The 15308-nt window shown below is 31.8% G+C and overlaps 4 protein-coding genes across 4 annotated transcripts; 3 read left to right on the forward strand and 1 right to left on the reverse strand.

The window, feature by feature from the left end:
- Positions 1–440: 440 nt before the first annotated feature.
- FG386_003282 (uncharacterized protein) lies at positions 441–1853 on the forward strand (the record flags this gene model as incomplete). Its single annotated transcript, XM_067342510.1, has 3 exons — positions 441–624; positions 972–1346; positions 1525–1853. 3 exons carry the CDS (start codon positions 441–443, stop codon positions 1851–1853), a joined length of 888 nt encoding a protein of 295 aa, XP_067198451.1.
- Positions 1854–2294: 441 nt separating this feature from the next.
- On the forward strand, positions 2295–5630 carry FG386_003283 (uncharacterized protein; the record flags this gene model as incomplete). The annotated part of the gene is made up of 1 exon (XM_067342511.1): positions 2295–5630. The coding sequence occupies one exon, from the start codon at positions 2295–2297 to the stop codon at positions 5628–5630; it is 3336 nt and encodes a 1111-aa protein (XP_067198452.1).
- A 227-nt stretch (positions 5631–5857) lies between these two features.
- Positions 5858–8077, reverse strand: FG386_003284 (uncharacterized protein; the record flags this gene model as incomplete). Its single annotated transcript, XM_067342512.1, has 1 exon — positions 5858–8077. One exon carries the CDS (start codon positions 8075–8077, stop codon positions 5858–5860), a length of 2220 nt encoding a protein of 739 aa, XP_067198453.1.
- An 803-nt stretch (positions 8078–8880) lies between these two features.
- Positions 8881–14151, forward strand: FG386_003285 (uncharacterized protein; the record flags this gene model as incomplete). The annotated part of the gene is made up of 1 exon (XM_067342513.1): positions 8881–14151. One exon carries the CDS (start codon positions 8881–8883, stop codon positions 14149–14151), a length of 5271 nt encoding a protein of 1756 aa, XP_067198454.1.
- Between the last annotated feature and the right edge of the window lie 1157 nt (positions 14152–15308).

Here is a 15308-nt window from a genome sequence, read left to right on the forward strand (position 1 = left end):
TTATATTCACTGCAAAATAAATAAATATTGTAATAAAACAGGAAATTACAGAAAAATATGTAGCATAGGTTATATTAAAGTGTTTAAATGAACAGTTGAAGAGAGATTTTTAAAAAAGGGGAAACTTTCTTTTTTTTTGTTGCAAGAGAACTGTATGACAGGCTTTGGTGAAAATAGTTGATGTTATTATTTACATGTAGATAAAGCTTTTATTGTTTTTTTCATACCAATTGTTTCTATGATTTTGAACTTTACATGAAACAAAAAGCTAGTATTATATATATGTGCTTTATATGGAACAAACTATATTAACAGTGTTATTTTCCGATTAGAGTCAAACTAAACGGATTTAACAAAAAGATTTTATTATAAAGTGGGGAGGGTAATTTTTTATTTGAAATAAATTGACAAAAGAGTAACGGAGTTTATAAAAAAAATAAATGAGAACTATACGATTTTCTGATATTCAGATTCAAAATAAAAAACAGCCAAAAAGAAATGCTAATAAAACAAGCAATGTGGGTATCAAAATACCGGTGGAAAATACCGCCGAAGAAGAAGAAACGACAATATGTGCATGTTTTGGAAAAATACACGTGTTACATGCAACATGTATAAAATGTGGTAAGTTAGAAGAAGGGATAGAGAAATGTTACCAAAAATTTGTAGTTAAGGGCTTATTAAATTTGAAGACAAAAAAGAACTACTTGCTTATTCAAATCTGTTATGTATTCAATGTTATCTTAGAATAGCAAGTATAGGCAATTAAATAATATTTATGTTTCTATCTATTTATTAGATTCTTTAGACAGATTAAATAACATAAATACAGAATGTTTGAGTTGTTAAAACGAAAAAAACGATGGTATTGTCCTTGCTACATTTACTAAGTTTCATTTCCTTTTGGTTAGATTAATTTATTAACCTTAAATAAACTAACTCTTTTTACACGTGCAAAAAAAAAAAAATAGGACGGTTGATATGTGAAAAGGAGAAGTATTTTATTAATAAGGAAAATAAATGTTTATATTGCGGTTTTAAGATATCATTAGCTGAAATAAACGATAATGAAAGGGAAGACGAATGCAATAATGAGAAAAACAGAAAAGAAGACGATAGAATACTGATTCCAAAGAGTATCATTAGCAGTGAAGAAGTGAGTCATTATATAGAAGCTGTTCAGATAAGAGATAGATTAATAGATTACTCAAGAAATACAAATAGAATGAGGGTTATTGACGAGGAACTTGACTGGTATTCAGAATATGAAAATCAATGGAACACAAAAGAGGAAAGATTATTTGCTCTAAAGATGTCAAATGAATATATTGAAAGTATGTCTAAAAGTAAGTTTTTAAGTTATAAGAGTTGCAATACAAGTATTTGCTTATATTTTGTAAATTATTTAATAGTATTTATGATTAATTGGTATTATTCGAATTTATGTCTACTAAAATATAAAAAACTTGTATTGCTATATTCTTGGGAATAACGAGAAATAACTTTCTGTTAATTTGTTATTAGGAAAAACAATGATAAATATAGATATTGAAAACGGAAAAGTAGTGATGGATGATGAATTTCAGGCTAGAAATTCAAAATACTACTCAGATAAGTTGGATGAGTTTGAGACAAGAAGGATTGACGAAGGGAGATATGGCGATAATAATAAAAGACTGGATAATATAGTAAAAATATTGGAAGAGAAGTTGAATATAAGCTGCAATTCAGAATTATGCACTAAACTTCGTAATATTTCCGAAAGGAAACTTAATAAAAAAATCGATGAAGCTACTTTTGACTTTACTGAATTTCTTGTGGATGATATGGAGCAATACTCAGAAGACGAATAAGTTGAATTAGTTTAAAAAATTTGTTTCAATTTTTAATGTTTCTTAAACGGCTTTCTATAAATAAAACATATATTACAACTAGAATAATGATTAAACAGATTTTTATACAATTTGAATTGATATGTGGCAAGTATATTCACAAATAGAAAAACAAATGTGAGTGTGGTAAAATAGCAAAAAACTTGCAAACAGAAAATGAAGGAAAGAGTGGTTATAAAAATAGGAATAATTTACATAATTCACAATTAGTAATTAAAAATTACATTAAAACTTTTTTTTTTTTTACATGTATAATTGAACATAATAGAATTGCTAATAAAAAAGGAGTTTTGATGTAATTTTATATTTCAAGTTCAAGCAAATAAAAATAAAAGTTGTAAAAAAAGATTAAAAATTTGAATATATGTGAATATAATAATATAAGATATATATTATTTAAAAATGAATGGATTAAATAGAATATTATTACTGTTACTACTGTTAATTGTTTTATTTAAGTTTATATCTTCTTCACAGGCAAAGAAATATAAAAATGAAACATTGGAAGATGTAGCAAAAAACTTATTGGAGAAATTCGAGTCAATGGAGTACCCCGGATTACAGAATGTTTCAGAGCCATTGAATAAAGTGGTGTATGGTCCGTTTTTTTACGAGATAAACAATGTATCGCTTCCATTAAATATAACTTCTCTAACTGGAGGAGCTTTCAATCCTCCAAATAATCATGAATCAGCACAATATTACTATGAAAGTTTCGTAACAGAGCCATTTACACCTGATGAGAGTGACATCTCACCTTCGTTTGAAGCAAGAAAAATAATAAGAGGAGGAGTTGGTGCTCAAAATGGCACATACGTTTTTTTTCAGGAGGAGATACAACTATTGCCAAATTCCAGCTCAGACATAAATAATGGAGTAGGTGGAGGTAATAACAGTAATGGGGGTTTGATTACAAATGTAAAAATACCAAAAGGGTACTTTTCTGTGAATGGAACAAGATTGCCGGTAGGAACAACAAGTTTTGGTCCAGTTACATTCCCGAACGGTGCAATTCTTCCATTGGGAGCATTGTTACCTAATGGAACATTATTAGAGGCAGGAAAGCGTCTTAATTATTTAACAACACTACCTGGAGGTACATTATTTCCAGGAGGTGCGACTTTTTTGGAAGACAGAGAATATAAACCAACATTAACATTAAGTATGAATTGTAATTTTATAGGAACAGAAACTTACGGTTATCGTTGTTCAAATAATTCAGAATTAAAACCAGATGCATCTTGTTGCATAACAAACACATTATGTTATTCATCAACAGGTTTTAGTAATATGACATCTTTATCTATTCCTGCAGGAGGCATATTGCCATCTGGTTCAAATTTGCCGAGTAATTCATTGTTGCTAGGTCCATTAACGATATCAACGAGTACTGTTTTTGGTGGTGGTGCAATATTACCGGATGGTAGAATTATAACTCCAAATACAACAGTTCAATACGGTACCGTATTACCAACAGGAACATTTATAGCTGATACAATTTATTTGGAAACAGGTTGTGTATTAATGGGTGGTTTGATATCATTTGGCTCATCACCTTTTATGATAAATTTACCTGCAGGAAGTAAGCTAGGAATAGGAACATCATTAGGAGGAGGTGCAATACTAAAAGGAATATCTTATTTAACTGGTGGTGCAATATTTCCAAACGGTACAACACTACAACCAGGAACAATCCTTCAACCACCTGTGCATCCGGATAATATAATAACTGAAACATCATTGTTGTTTAATTATCATATAGGAATTCAGGATAACCTGGGATCGTGGGTATTGCCATCAGGCACATTGCTTCCTGGTGGCTTCTCAAATAGGGTTTCAATGGCGACACTACAGGGTGGCTTTTATCAATTTAATACACCTTTTGGATTTAAAAATGCGATATATAAGTCGGAAGAATCACAAGTTAGAAGCGGTGGCAATGTAAATGGTATTAACAGTGGGCTTTCGTCACTTTTGTTAAATTCTGGTGAATATGACAACATATTTGAGAATAGTCATCCTCAATTTGAAGACGCAGGATTCTCATCTAATTTATATTACAGATCGTCATATTCAATTAATGATAATAATTACGAAGAGAGTGAAAGTGTGAATGTTAATGGTAATAATAATCATAATTTGATAGGATTTAGAGTTTTAAATTATCAAATACCATCCACAAGCAATTATCTAGAATTTCCACAACAAATATTGTTGATTGAGAAAGCGTATTTTCCAGATGGACTTAGCTCAAATGGTCCTATTTTATTCTCAAATGGCACAGTAGTGGGGAGTCCTGTAATATATAAATCAAGTGTGACACTGCCAGCAGGGACTTTTATATTTGGTGCATTATTGTCTCCAAGAATGGAGTTAGGTGGTCCAATATTAATACTTGGAACTGGAATATTGCCACCATCGATAAGATTAAGCTCATCAACATCACTTCCCTCTAAAACACTATTACCAGGAGGAGCATTTTTACCACTTGGAGGAGTGTTAACAGGTGACATATTGTATCCATCAGGAAAGGTTGTACAATCAGGAACAAAATTTTCCTCGAATTCGTATATAAAACCAAATGCATTTTTAACAAACGGGTTAATATTGCCTGGTGGCGGAATATTTCCTGGAGGTGTGATAATACCTAATGGTCAATTTATACAACAAATGTCTGTGCCACCAGGAACTATATTCCCATCAACAACAACGTTGTTGGGAACAATACAAATGTTAAAAGGTGGTTCATTGCTTCCAGGAGGAGCTGTTTTTTCCGGAAATAGCACTGTTCCCTCGGATTCTCAATTATTAGTAGGTGCAATATTATCACAAGGAACAATATTACCAGGAGGAATAGTTTTCCAAGCAGAGACAATAGTCAGCGGAGGGGTTCAGTTGTCGCCATTAAATTCTCTTTCAGATATGGACATAAATCAGGATGATTTTAATCCAGATAATTATCCGCCATTCAATACCCCTGACTACGACAGCAGTGGTGGAAGTAATGGTAATGGATACAACAACAATACACTAACGTATGTAACAGCACAGGTTAACATAACAAATTTTTACTATAAAGATCAATCACAGGATTCATTTTCCTTCTTCAAAAATCTATTTACCTCTAGTTTAGCACTTTCAATGGGAATGGAGTCTTCTTCAGTAATAATAAATTCATTAACAGCAGCTACTAATCCCTATAATTCGTCTAGCATATACTACAATTCAGCATTGAATCCAACTAATAGTTATTCTGATGCAAATAACAATTATTACTCGACTAACCAAAATGGAATATCAGTCACATTTGAAATATATCCAAAATATGGAATATCTATATCTTTAGAGGATTTAATCGAAATATTGTTAAACAATGTAATTCAGAATCCATCCAGTTCATTCAACAGAATATTCTCTTGGGTTGGTTTTATGATTCTTACCGACAAATCTCCAAATTTTTGGACTAGACATCTCAGAGGCAATAACCGAAAAATAATTAAAATACCATATTTACTAAATTCAACACTAACTAATGATAATGGTCCCAATTCAGATAATATTCTTGATTGTGCTGAAAACATTCTAAAAGTAGAGAATTCAAACATTGATGATGAATCCGATAGCATGAGTATTTCACTATGGGGAGAGATATTTCAAAATAGTGAAATGGACGAAAACAGTGGACTTGTGAGAAATGAATCTAGTGAAAATGAAGAACAAAGCATTGTTAGAAACTAGAAAGACCGGGTTTTTGCGAATACAATTCGCTCAGTAGGTTTTTCTATCTTTCCCAGAAACCCCTGAGATATATAAATACATATTATATCTTTAATACTTCAAATTTAGAAAAAAGGACTTGGATTATCTTTTAAGATAGGAAATTAAATAAATTTAAATGCTTATTTATAATAGTTTACACAGAAATATTTTTCAAGCAGAACCGCAAATGCTAGAGTTATTATTTATTATAATTGAAGTCTTCTAAACATCAAAATGACGATTATACCTGCAAAACCACACATTGTTATCATTGTGTATGCCATAAACCAAAATATCCCGATATTTTTCTCAAGTCCACTTTGAATATTCATTCCAAATATAGAAGCAATCGCAGAAACAAAGCCAACACAAACTCCAACGATATCAAGACTTATTTCACCCTTAAGAAAGTTGTTTCTTATAGTTGCGAGATGTATTTGCATTACTTCAATTGCATCATCTAATTGGGCATTCAAACGATTTACTGTTTTTATTAAACCTTCAACTTCTTGTTCATAACACTCCAGTAGTATTTCGGAATCGAAAAAAGAAGATTCAAGAATGGCAATATTGTCCCAATTTTGTGGTTTTTTCCAAAATTTTGATATCTCTATTCTAACCAGAAGATCATCATCATCTAATATTTCCTTAATTGCTTCATACACTCCTTTTATTCTGTCTCTAAGTGAGTCTAACCTCTTTCTTAAATCATTTATTTCATACACCTTTTGTGTTGACGTCGGATTATTTTCTATATGTGTTAGAAAATGCTGAGCTGTACCGTATATTTTGTAGTAATTGTCCCATAATTGGGTGCACACTTGAACAAGACACACTTCAAGTGCATTTAACTCAAGTGGTGCTTTGTATTGATCTTTATCCTTATTGTCCCTCATATTTGAATCCAAGTCAGAATTAAAATCTCTATTGTTGGGATCTTTCCCATTCTCCGAATAGTTATTATCCACTTTACCATCAAAGGTGTGATTATATGTCACAAAAACTAGTTTTTCTATTACACAGTGGTCGTGATAATCCGTTATATTGCATTTGGTGTATCTTTCATTCTCAGCACTATTATTAACATTAATAACTGAAATAGGCTTTTTTGGAAGGTAATATACTTTATCATGCAGTATTAAACACCTAACATTTGGCATGTTTACAAGAATGCAATTTCTTCTTATTTCTATTGAGGGCCTCTCAAAGCCATGCAAACCTACTACTTGTCTTAAATCTCTTAATGTTAGCGCTCCAGTTGCTTTTTCTTCAAGTATCTGCTTTTCATTATGCATGTGAACTTTTCTCAGTAATTCCGCTGTCTGCATGTAATCTTGTGTTATTACCCCGTCTTTTATACACACAACTGGTATTTTTCTTTGTTTCTGTGAATACTTTTCCACCCAATTTGGTCTTCTAGTATTTAAATTTTTTGAATTGTGTTTATAGTCTAAACATGAATTGTCCTCGTTCTCACGCCTTTTCATTAATCTAATATACTCTCTTTTACTCGATTCCATTTCTTTTGATTTAAAAAGCTCATATCTCATCTCCGAGTCTCCTCGATGATTCTCGTCCAAGTCCAACTCTTCAAAATCCAAGCGGGGTCTTACTTTATCATAATTCTGTATTAAATATTCATCATTCGTGATATAGTGATCTTTCTCTTCCATATTCACCAGAATTCGTTCAAAGTTCTCCATCTTCCCCTTTCCCCCCTGCCTTAAATCTTGACCATCTATTTCTAGTCCATAGTTGTAGCTATCATTGTTAACTGAACTTTGCTCGTCAAAGTTGTAGTACTCGTACTCGTAGCTCTTGTTTTGTCTGATATCCGGGCTTTCATACTCGCTATTGCTCATATTGTTGCTGTTCCTGCTGATACTTGAATTTTGTTTGCTTTCCGATCTTAAACTCATCATACTGGCAAATAATTTCCTTAATCCATAATATTTGCAATTAAGGTTATCTTTACTCCTCCCAAACCTTAATTTACCAATATCATACTCAATATCCGCGTTTTTTATGCATTTTTCATGCTTGCAGCCAATTATCCCACATTTCCCACAGTTCCCACTCCCACTCTTGCAGCTAAAACAACAGTGATGATCACGATAATCACCGCAGTAGTAGTTGTCATTATCGTGGTCGTTTATGTTATTCGTCCTGTTTCCCCTCTTTTCTACGTTCATTTTGCATACGTTGCCTTTTTTCTCATCTTTCTTGTACTCCCAGTCTCCTTCATCTCTTACATTGTACTCAAAAATGCTGTAAACTCCATCTTCGCGTTTGTGATTGTTTTTACTTTTAACATTATTTTTGTCTTTATTCATTTTCCTCTCTTTCCCTTCCTTTGAAGAGTTTAAAGGTGATATCCTCATATATTCGCCTTCTTCAAATATGTTATCGCGAATGTTGAAACTCATGTGTCCTAGAAAATGGTTTCATTAGTTGTTTAATTATTGTCTCACCCTAAAAATACATCTGAATCCATAAATTAGTCTTGTTTTAATTATTGTATTGTATTCCTTTTCCCTCACATTTACAGATATACGTATAAAATGCACCTTTTTTTATTAATTTGATTCAACACCGCCAGCTCTTTTAAGAAATTACCTTATTATGCTTTCCATTACCGTTCTATTTATTCATTTAGCTTCTACTTTTCTCGCATGCACAATCTTACACCCTTAACTACCATTTTCTCCCCTGTTAGATCTATAAATTCGATACCCATGGCGGCGCCACGGTTTGGCGGCACGGCATTTTTTAAATGGTCATATTCGTATGTGAACCGAAAAACCAACGAGGGGTATAGTAGAATGTATGCGAAGCTTTAATAGGTGTAAGAAACATTTTTTAAAAGCCTGACCCAAATAGATAACTAAAGAAGAGGACACAGAGAATAGAGGGATACAGAGCAAGAAAGGAGGAGGCTGAAGGAGGGAAGATAAGTGAGAATAACATCATTTTAAGCGTTAAGCATATAGTTAATGTACATGTTGCGCAGAAAAATTTAAAGGAGACATATTGAAGAATTTAATAGGGTATTAATATTGAATGGTTATTTAGTTATCCCAAGATTGACGAGTTAGTATGCCAACGTCGAGTGTACAATAGTAGTATCAGTAAATTAGAAAGCTCAAGTGCAGTAGAAAATAAGATATCCATGATAATATAGAATTAGGTTGGAGTATTGTTGTATATATAAGGGGAGAAACACAAAATTATGAGGATGAACGAGCTAACTTATGGAAGCAAGAACAAAGTTGGCAGGGACGTATTGTACACTGTAAAAAATGAGTTTATACCACCTATAGAAAGGGCGTACAACAAATTTCATCCATTACTTAGAAAAGAACTTTTTGAAAGTCCAGAAAATGCGAACTCATCAAAGTACTTTAAAATACAGGATCCACTTCAGTTGGTAACTGTAGAAGACAAAAGTAATAATACTATTGCGAACAATAGTAGCTATGTTCACAGAAAGTGTATAGTTGGAAACATAAATACTCAAGATGTGCTTGTCGGGGAGCTTTTTGGAATGTGTAGCAAGGAGGAGATGATAAACAAACAACAGACGTCAACGGCAAATGACTTTGAAAGACTTTCTGGATTCTCATTGGCTGATGATATTGAGGCGAGAATAGTGAATCAATATCTGGCTGTTAAAAGTTTCCAGCGATCGGATGCATCTAGAGTTTTTCACAAAGAACTTGTACGTCCGGTAACGTGGTGTAGAATGGTAGTTAGGAGACTTATAGTTTACTTTATAGAGGCAGATAGACAGGCCTTTAGTTATTTATATTATAAAAACGTTGGATTTAACAATTACAGATATATAGATATATATAACTTTTTAAGGGATAGATTAAGAGCAGTGTGGCAAGATTTAACGGTACAACACGCCAATCGTCACAGAGGAAGTATTGAATGTTACGAAATATCATTCAGATTTTTGTTATTGTCAGAGGAGTGTCTGTGTAACGTGAAAGAATTTAATTCTGTTCAAAATGGTTCTTTAATGTCAACCTGTTTGGGTAAGCTAATGTCTGGTTACCAGGACGTTGAGTACTCAAAAAAGAGATTCAACGAATTAATGGACAGTTTAGAATTTATGAATATATTGGTTTATGATTCACCTTACCAAGCTGAATTTTGGTCATATAGAATATTAACAAGTATGAGTATAAACTTCAAGAATGAAAACTCAAGCGATACAAGAATAATTGACGTAATTAATTCATTAAATCCAAAATTTTCTGACAATCCTCTAATTAAACTGGCACTGGGCATACATTGCTCATTCAGGCTTTTAAATATAGTTAGATACTTTAGATACTTTAGAAAGTGCATTAATATTATAGACACGCTAATGGGAAGTGACAAAAGCAAAATAAAAAACAATTTATTTAAAAAGTACTCTCATTCACTGATATTAATTTGCATACTTATTAAAAAGTACTCAAATATTATTAGATTTAAGTATTTAAGTATACTCATTTCCTCAAGCATGGGTCGTAAACAGAGTATGCCTTTGATGGACTTTATTGAAATATTTGGAATTTATATTGAATCTATTGACTACTTTAAACTTTTTATAGAACGATTTGGAATTCACGTTTACAGAAAGGACAATATTAATGTATCAATATTCAGCAATGAAAATGGTACAAGTGGCGTTGAGTATTCAAGTATAACAGATTTAATGAAGTATTTACAAGAAAGGAACTGGAACAATTGCTACCTTGTATCTTTCAGGGACTGTTTAAACCCATCATCATTTGACTCATTGAACGTTTTAAGTTCTCTCAGTTTTCCATCTGAGGTTCTTCTGTCTTTATTTAGCAGAATACAGAGAATAGACATTTTAGATCCAATAAATGAAGTGCTTTCAAGAAGAGATTTTGAAATCAAAAGTACCAAATGCGACAACAATTTTGGTAGAAATGATGTTTCTGATACTAATAATGACGTTTACAGCTCCTTTAAAGAATCATTGAGTGCTGGAAACAGGAATATTCACGCAAAAGACAACACTAGTGAAACTTCCCTTATTAGGGGCATGAACAACATTGATATAAACAAATACAAAAACGGAGTTGTGGGTATGATAAACGGAAGCAACAAACAAGCATACATCAATGATATCAATACCATCAAAAAAGATCAGAATAATAATAACATTAACAATAATATTGATATTAATAGTGGCAATATCAATATTAGCATGAACGGCGGTGTTAACAGTATTAATAATGGTCTCGAAATACACAGATTTTCCCAGGATTTAGAGTGTGAAAATTTGTCTATAAATAAAAACGGTTTCACAATGAACAACGAATATAGTACAACAGGTAAAAGAAACAAAAGAAGCATTGATCACGTTGAGAAATACTACAGTGGAGGCACTAACTCCTTTGAGAACAGTATTGTTTATAAAAATACCGGTTTAGCCAGCGAGAATAATATTTCAGACAATTTAAACTACAGAGAAAGCGATTTTTTAATATACAATGGTAATAAAAAGAGAATGTTTATTAATAAGATTGAAAGCACTAATGATGTTTTAGCTGGTAATGGTGATTTAAGTAAAGTTATTTTGGGAGGAATGAATCATGGTGATAAAGACGATACCGATATATTGAATGATGTCATTTCTGGAGCTAATGGCGAGGTATTTGTTGGGGAAAAAATAATTACAACAAACACAGGAAAAAACAGGTTTGGAGGGGTTTTAAATACAAAAAAAATAAACAGGGACATATTAAATGAAGATACTGTCGCTAAAAATGATGTTGACGAAGAAATCAAATTGATAAGAGACGAGGACGAGGTGCTTGTTAATAGCTTCAGTGCGTCAGAGGACGACTTTAAAATAAACGAAATAGAAAAACAAATTTATTCGGACAGTCTTATAGAGGACAATTTGGTAGGCATAGGGAATTGGAAGAAGTACAAATCCATGTTTAATTATAAACAAATAGTGAAAATCAAAAAGAGTGAATTAAATAAGACGGATAGTGATGTTAATTACAAAAGTTTCACTGCGTGTGATAGTGTTGATATTAATTATAACTCAAGAAATTTTTACTTAAACACTGTTATTTCAAGTTTAGATCTTCCTTATTATAAAAATGGAATAAACGTGTTTTTGGAAGATTCTTTAAAGGGTATATTAAAGGAAATAAGAAGTGACATAATATCAAACATACTTGATTCTCTCAATTTTAGTTTTGTATTTTTTTACAATCAATTTTTGTCTTTAAATGGGATATCGAGGTCTCACATTAACTCACTAAATTCATTTTACACAAAACTAGAGCTCATGCTGTCGAATGTAACTAAGGAAAGTGAAGATGTGTATTTTAGATGTGATTCAGACGAATTTGCCTTTCCGTGGAACTCCATTGTGGTTGAGTCTGAGAAGGCAAGTAGGTGCGGTAAAAACGATAAACAGAAGGTAATAGTTGATTTGTACGAAAAAGACTTTATTTTTAATGATGAAAACTTCAATTACATCTATGGTTCTTTCCATGATAACCTTAGTTTTAATAACAATATTGACAAGGAGTATTTTTGCAAGAGCGTTCCAATTCATGTAGAAATGTTGTCAGTTTGGATGAACTATAATAACAACTGTCTCAGAAATCGTCTTTTCTCTGAGGACGATATTTGCACTATAAACGAAAATATTAAACGGGAAAGGGAAAATAATATTGGAATCACTTTTGAAAATATATTTAGCGACTATATAACCAATAACGGGGATGTTGTTGTTTGGACTTTGCCTTTTTTGGTAAGTAACTACGATTCTTACTCAGAGTCTGTTTTAGAGAACGAGGACTATTTGACCAGATCATTGTCTTCATTTACATTTAACATATCTACAGCTAATGGAAGACAAATGATACTTGACGAATTCTTAAACTGTTGTGGCATTCTTAATATACAAAAATACCCAAGAAAGGAAGTTAAACTAAAAATACCTATTTTGAAAACAATAACTCTGGTATTCTCATTCGTAATGCATGTTCAAACAGAAAAGTTTGACTCAATTAAGGACGACCAATTTGTGATTTCCAATGAAATCAATATTGCTGAAAAAAGACTAAGTGAGATTGTATATTGTGAGCATTTAGACACCAACGAGGAGCTTGTTATAGCCTCGAAATCTGATTCTATTCTAACAAATCTTTACTCAGATACAATAAAAGACATTGCAAAAGCCAAGTCAATTATTTCTCACTACTCTGGAATGTCATGCAATTTTAAATTCAAGTGTGTAGGGCTGGCGCCTAGTGGTCTAATTGGTGCAGAGGAAGTCACTCATTCCGAATACAATAACATTGTTATTTATGCTCCAGGAGTAAGTTCTTTAATTAATACAAAGCTTTCATTTGGGAGTTATTCCAACAATATAAAAATTTTGAGTCATGCTCGAGGCGGTGGCAAAAGTAGAGGCAGTAAGAATGTGAACAAAAGCAACGCGAATAGAAACTGTTTTAGTCACCAAGTAGTACCGCATATAGAACCGATATCTGGCGAAGACATCGTTAACAAAGTTAATTTGTCATCTTTTGTGAAGAGAGTTGATATGATGACTTTTGTTTTAACGCTTTTATTGAAAAACTTGCAGGTAATGGACAATGAAAAAGGCAGTGAATCAAAACACGGGAGAGATGTTAGTGAATATGAAGATATAATTGAAAGAGAGGAGAGAGAGGCTAACATGAAAATTTCAGTTGGACCAGGTATGAAATACGATTATTTATTTTCACTTTTCAAATGTTCGATTATAAGAGGATTTATAGATTGCTTTAGATTGTTTACAAATGGCAACATAGACTGGATTCTCGTATCTGGTGAGTTTAATTATTCCGATATAAAAGGCATTGTTGCCTGGATATACCACGTTTACTTGCATGTAATCGCTTTTTTTGATGAATTTGAATCCAATAAAGCCAAGTATACAAATGGTGTCAATGACGAATGTAATTTTTATCCAAACGGTAATTGCTTTATAAGCGATATTGGAATGCTAAAAAGCGATTCTTTTCTGAAAAATACAGCAATTGAATTACTTAATTTGTACTTTAACTGGATATCTACTATTTTTAAAAATTGGAAATATTCTGATCTTGAAATTCCAAGTATTATTTGGAATGTTCTTTTTGATTATATTCAACCTGTAAATGATATTTCATCTGTAAAAAAGGATTGCGTGAAATCAAATTTAATCCACAATCAAAAATATCAGATAATGACAGAGAGTTATTGTTTTAATCCAATATTTGAATCAATCAAGAATTACCTTGTGCGTTTTTATGTTGAACATTCTAAAGCAAAAGATAAAAGCAAATGTGACTCAAAAAGTACATACATTGGTAACTCATTGATAGAAGACCCCTCTGACAAATTTATTAATTATATTGATAAAGAATTACTTAATTACAAGGCTTTTAATTACATAAACAAGTATAAACTGGACAATTTTTAACCCAATAAATATATTTTATTTATTTAGTAAACAGTAAATTAGAACTAAATAGTGGCAGCTTTTTTCGCAAAATTCACATTTATATGAGAGAATTTTTAATGCCTAAAAATATGAAACAATGTACAACTATAAACTCAAATAATAAATTTATTGTTTTGAATTAAATTTTATCTCTTGTAAAAAATTTTAATTTTTATATAAACACACTACTAATAAGTTAGACAATAGTGAAAAATAGTTTTAGTTAATAATTAAAATACTAATAATTCTAATTAATTTACTTTTTTACTATTTGAACTACGTCTTCGTCAATTAAAACGTGATCTTTTCCAACTCTTTGAGGATTATGTCTCACAGACTGTCCCCAGACAAGAGCGTATTTCATTTGAGGCAAAAGTTGCTTATGAATTCTTCTGCAGAAGTCAGCTATTGTTGATTTTTCGCGTTTCAATATTACCGGAGCTGCATAATCAGGTATCTGACCTTTTGGCTTGGTATATATTCTAATCAGATCTAAATATTGCCATATTTTTTCTATCAAACCATCCAAATTCCATTCGTGATGTGCAGATACAGGCACATAGTGGGGACATTGTGAAAGCACATCTAATTCTTCAATTGTAATTTGATCAATCTTATTTAGTACGTAAATGCACGGTAAATATATTCTATTTCCCTCTATTATATCTATTATATCATCCGCAGTTGCATCACAACGTATTACAAAATTTGCATTGTTTATCCTATATTCGGAACATATTGATTTTATTGTCTCTTCGTCTATATTTTTCAATTGAACAGTTGATGTTATAGTTATTCCTCCTCTGTCCTTTCTTGTAAACGATATATTCGGTGGTTGCTTATTTAATCTTATCCCAAACCCCTCCAACTCTCTTTCTATAATTCTTTTATGTGTAAGTGGTTTTAGAGCATCCAATACTATCAGTATTAAACTGCATGTCCTGCCTACACCTATTACTTGACGACCTCTACCTTTCCCATCCTTTGCTCCTTCGATAATACCTGGTAAATCAAGTAATTGTATTTTTGCTCCCTTGTAGTTGAACACACCAGGTACACATGTCAACGTTGTAAACTCATACGCTGCTACCTCGCTAAATGTACCTGTTAATTTGTTAAGCAGTGTTGATTTTCCT

This window comes from Cryptosporidium ryanae (assembly GCF_009792415.1).
Source record: "Cryptosporidium ryanae isolate 45019 chromosome Unknown contig_68, whole genome shotgun sequence".
In the NCBI taxonomy this organism is placed as follows: Eukaryota; Apicomplexa; class Conoidasida; order Eucoccidiorida; family Cryptosporidiidae; genus Cryptosporidium; species Cryptosporidium ryanae.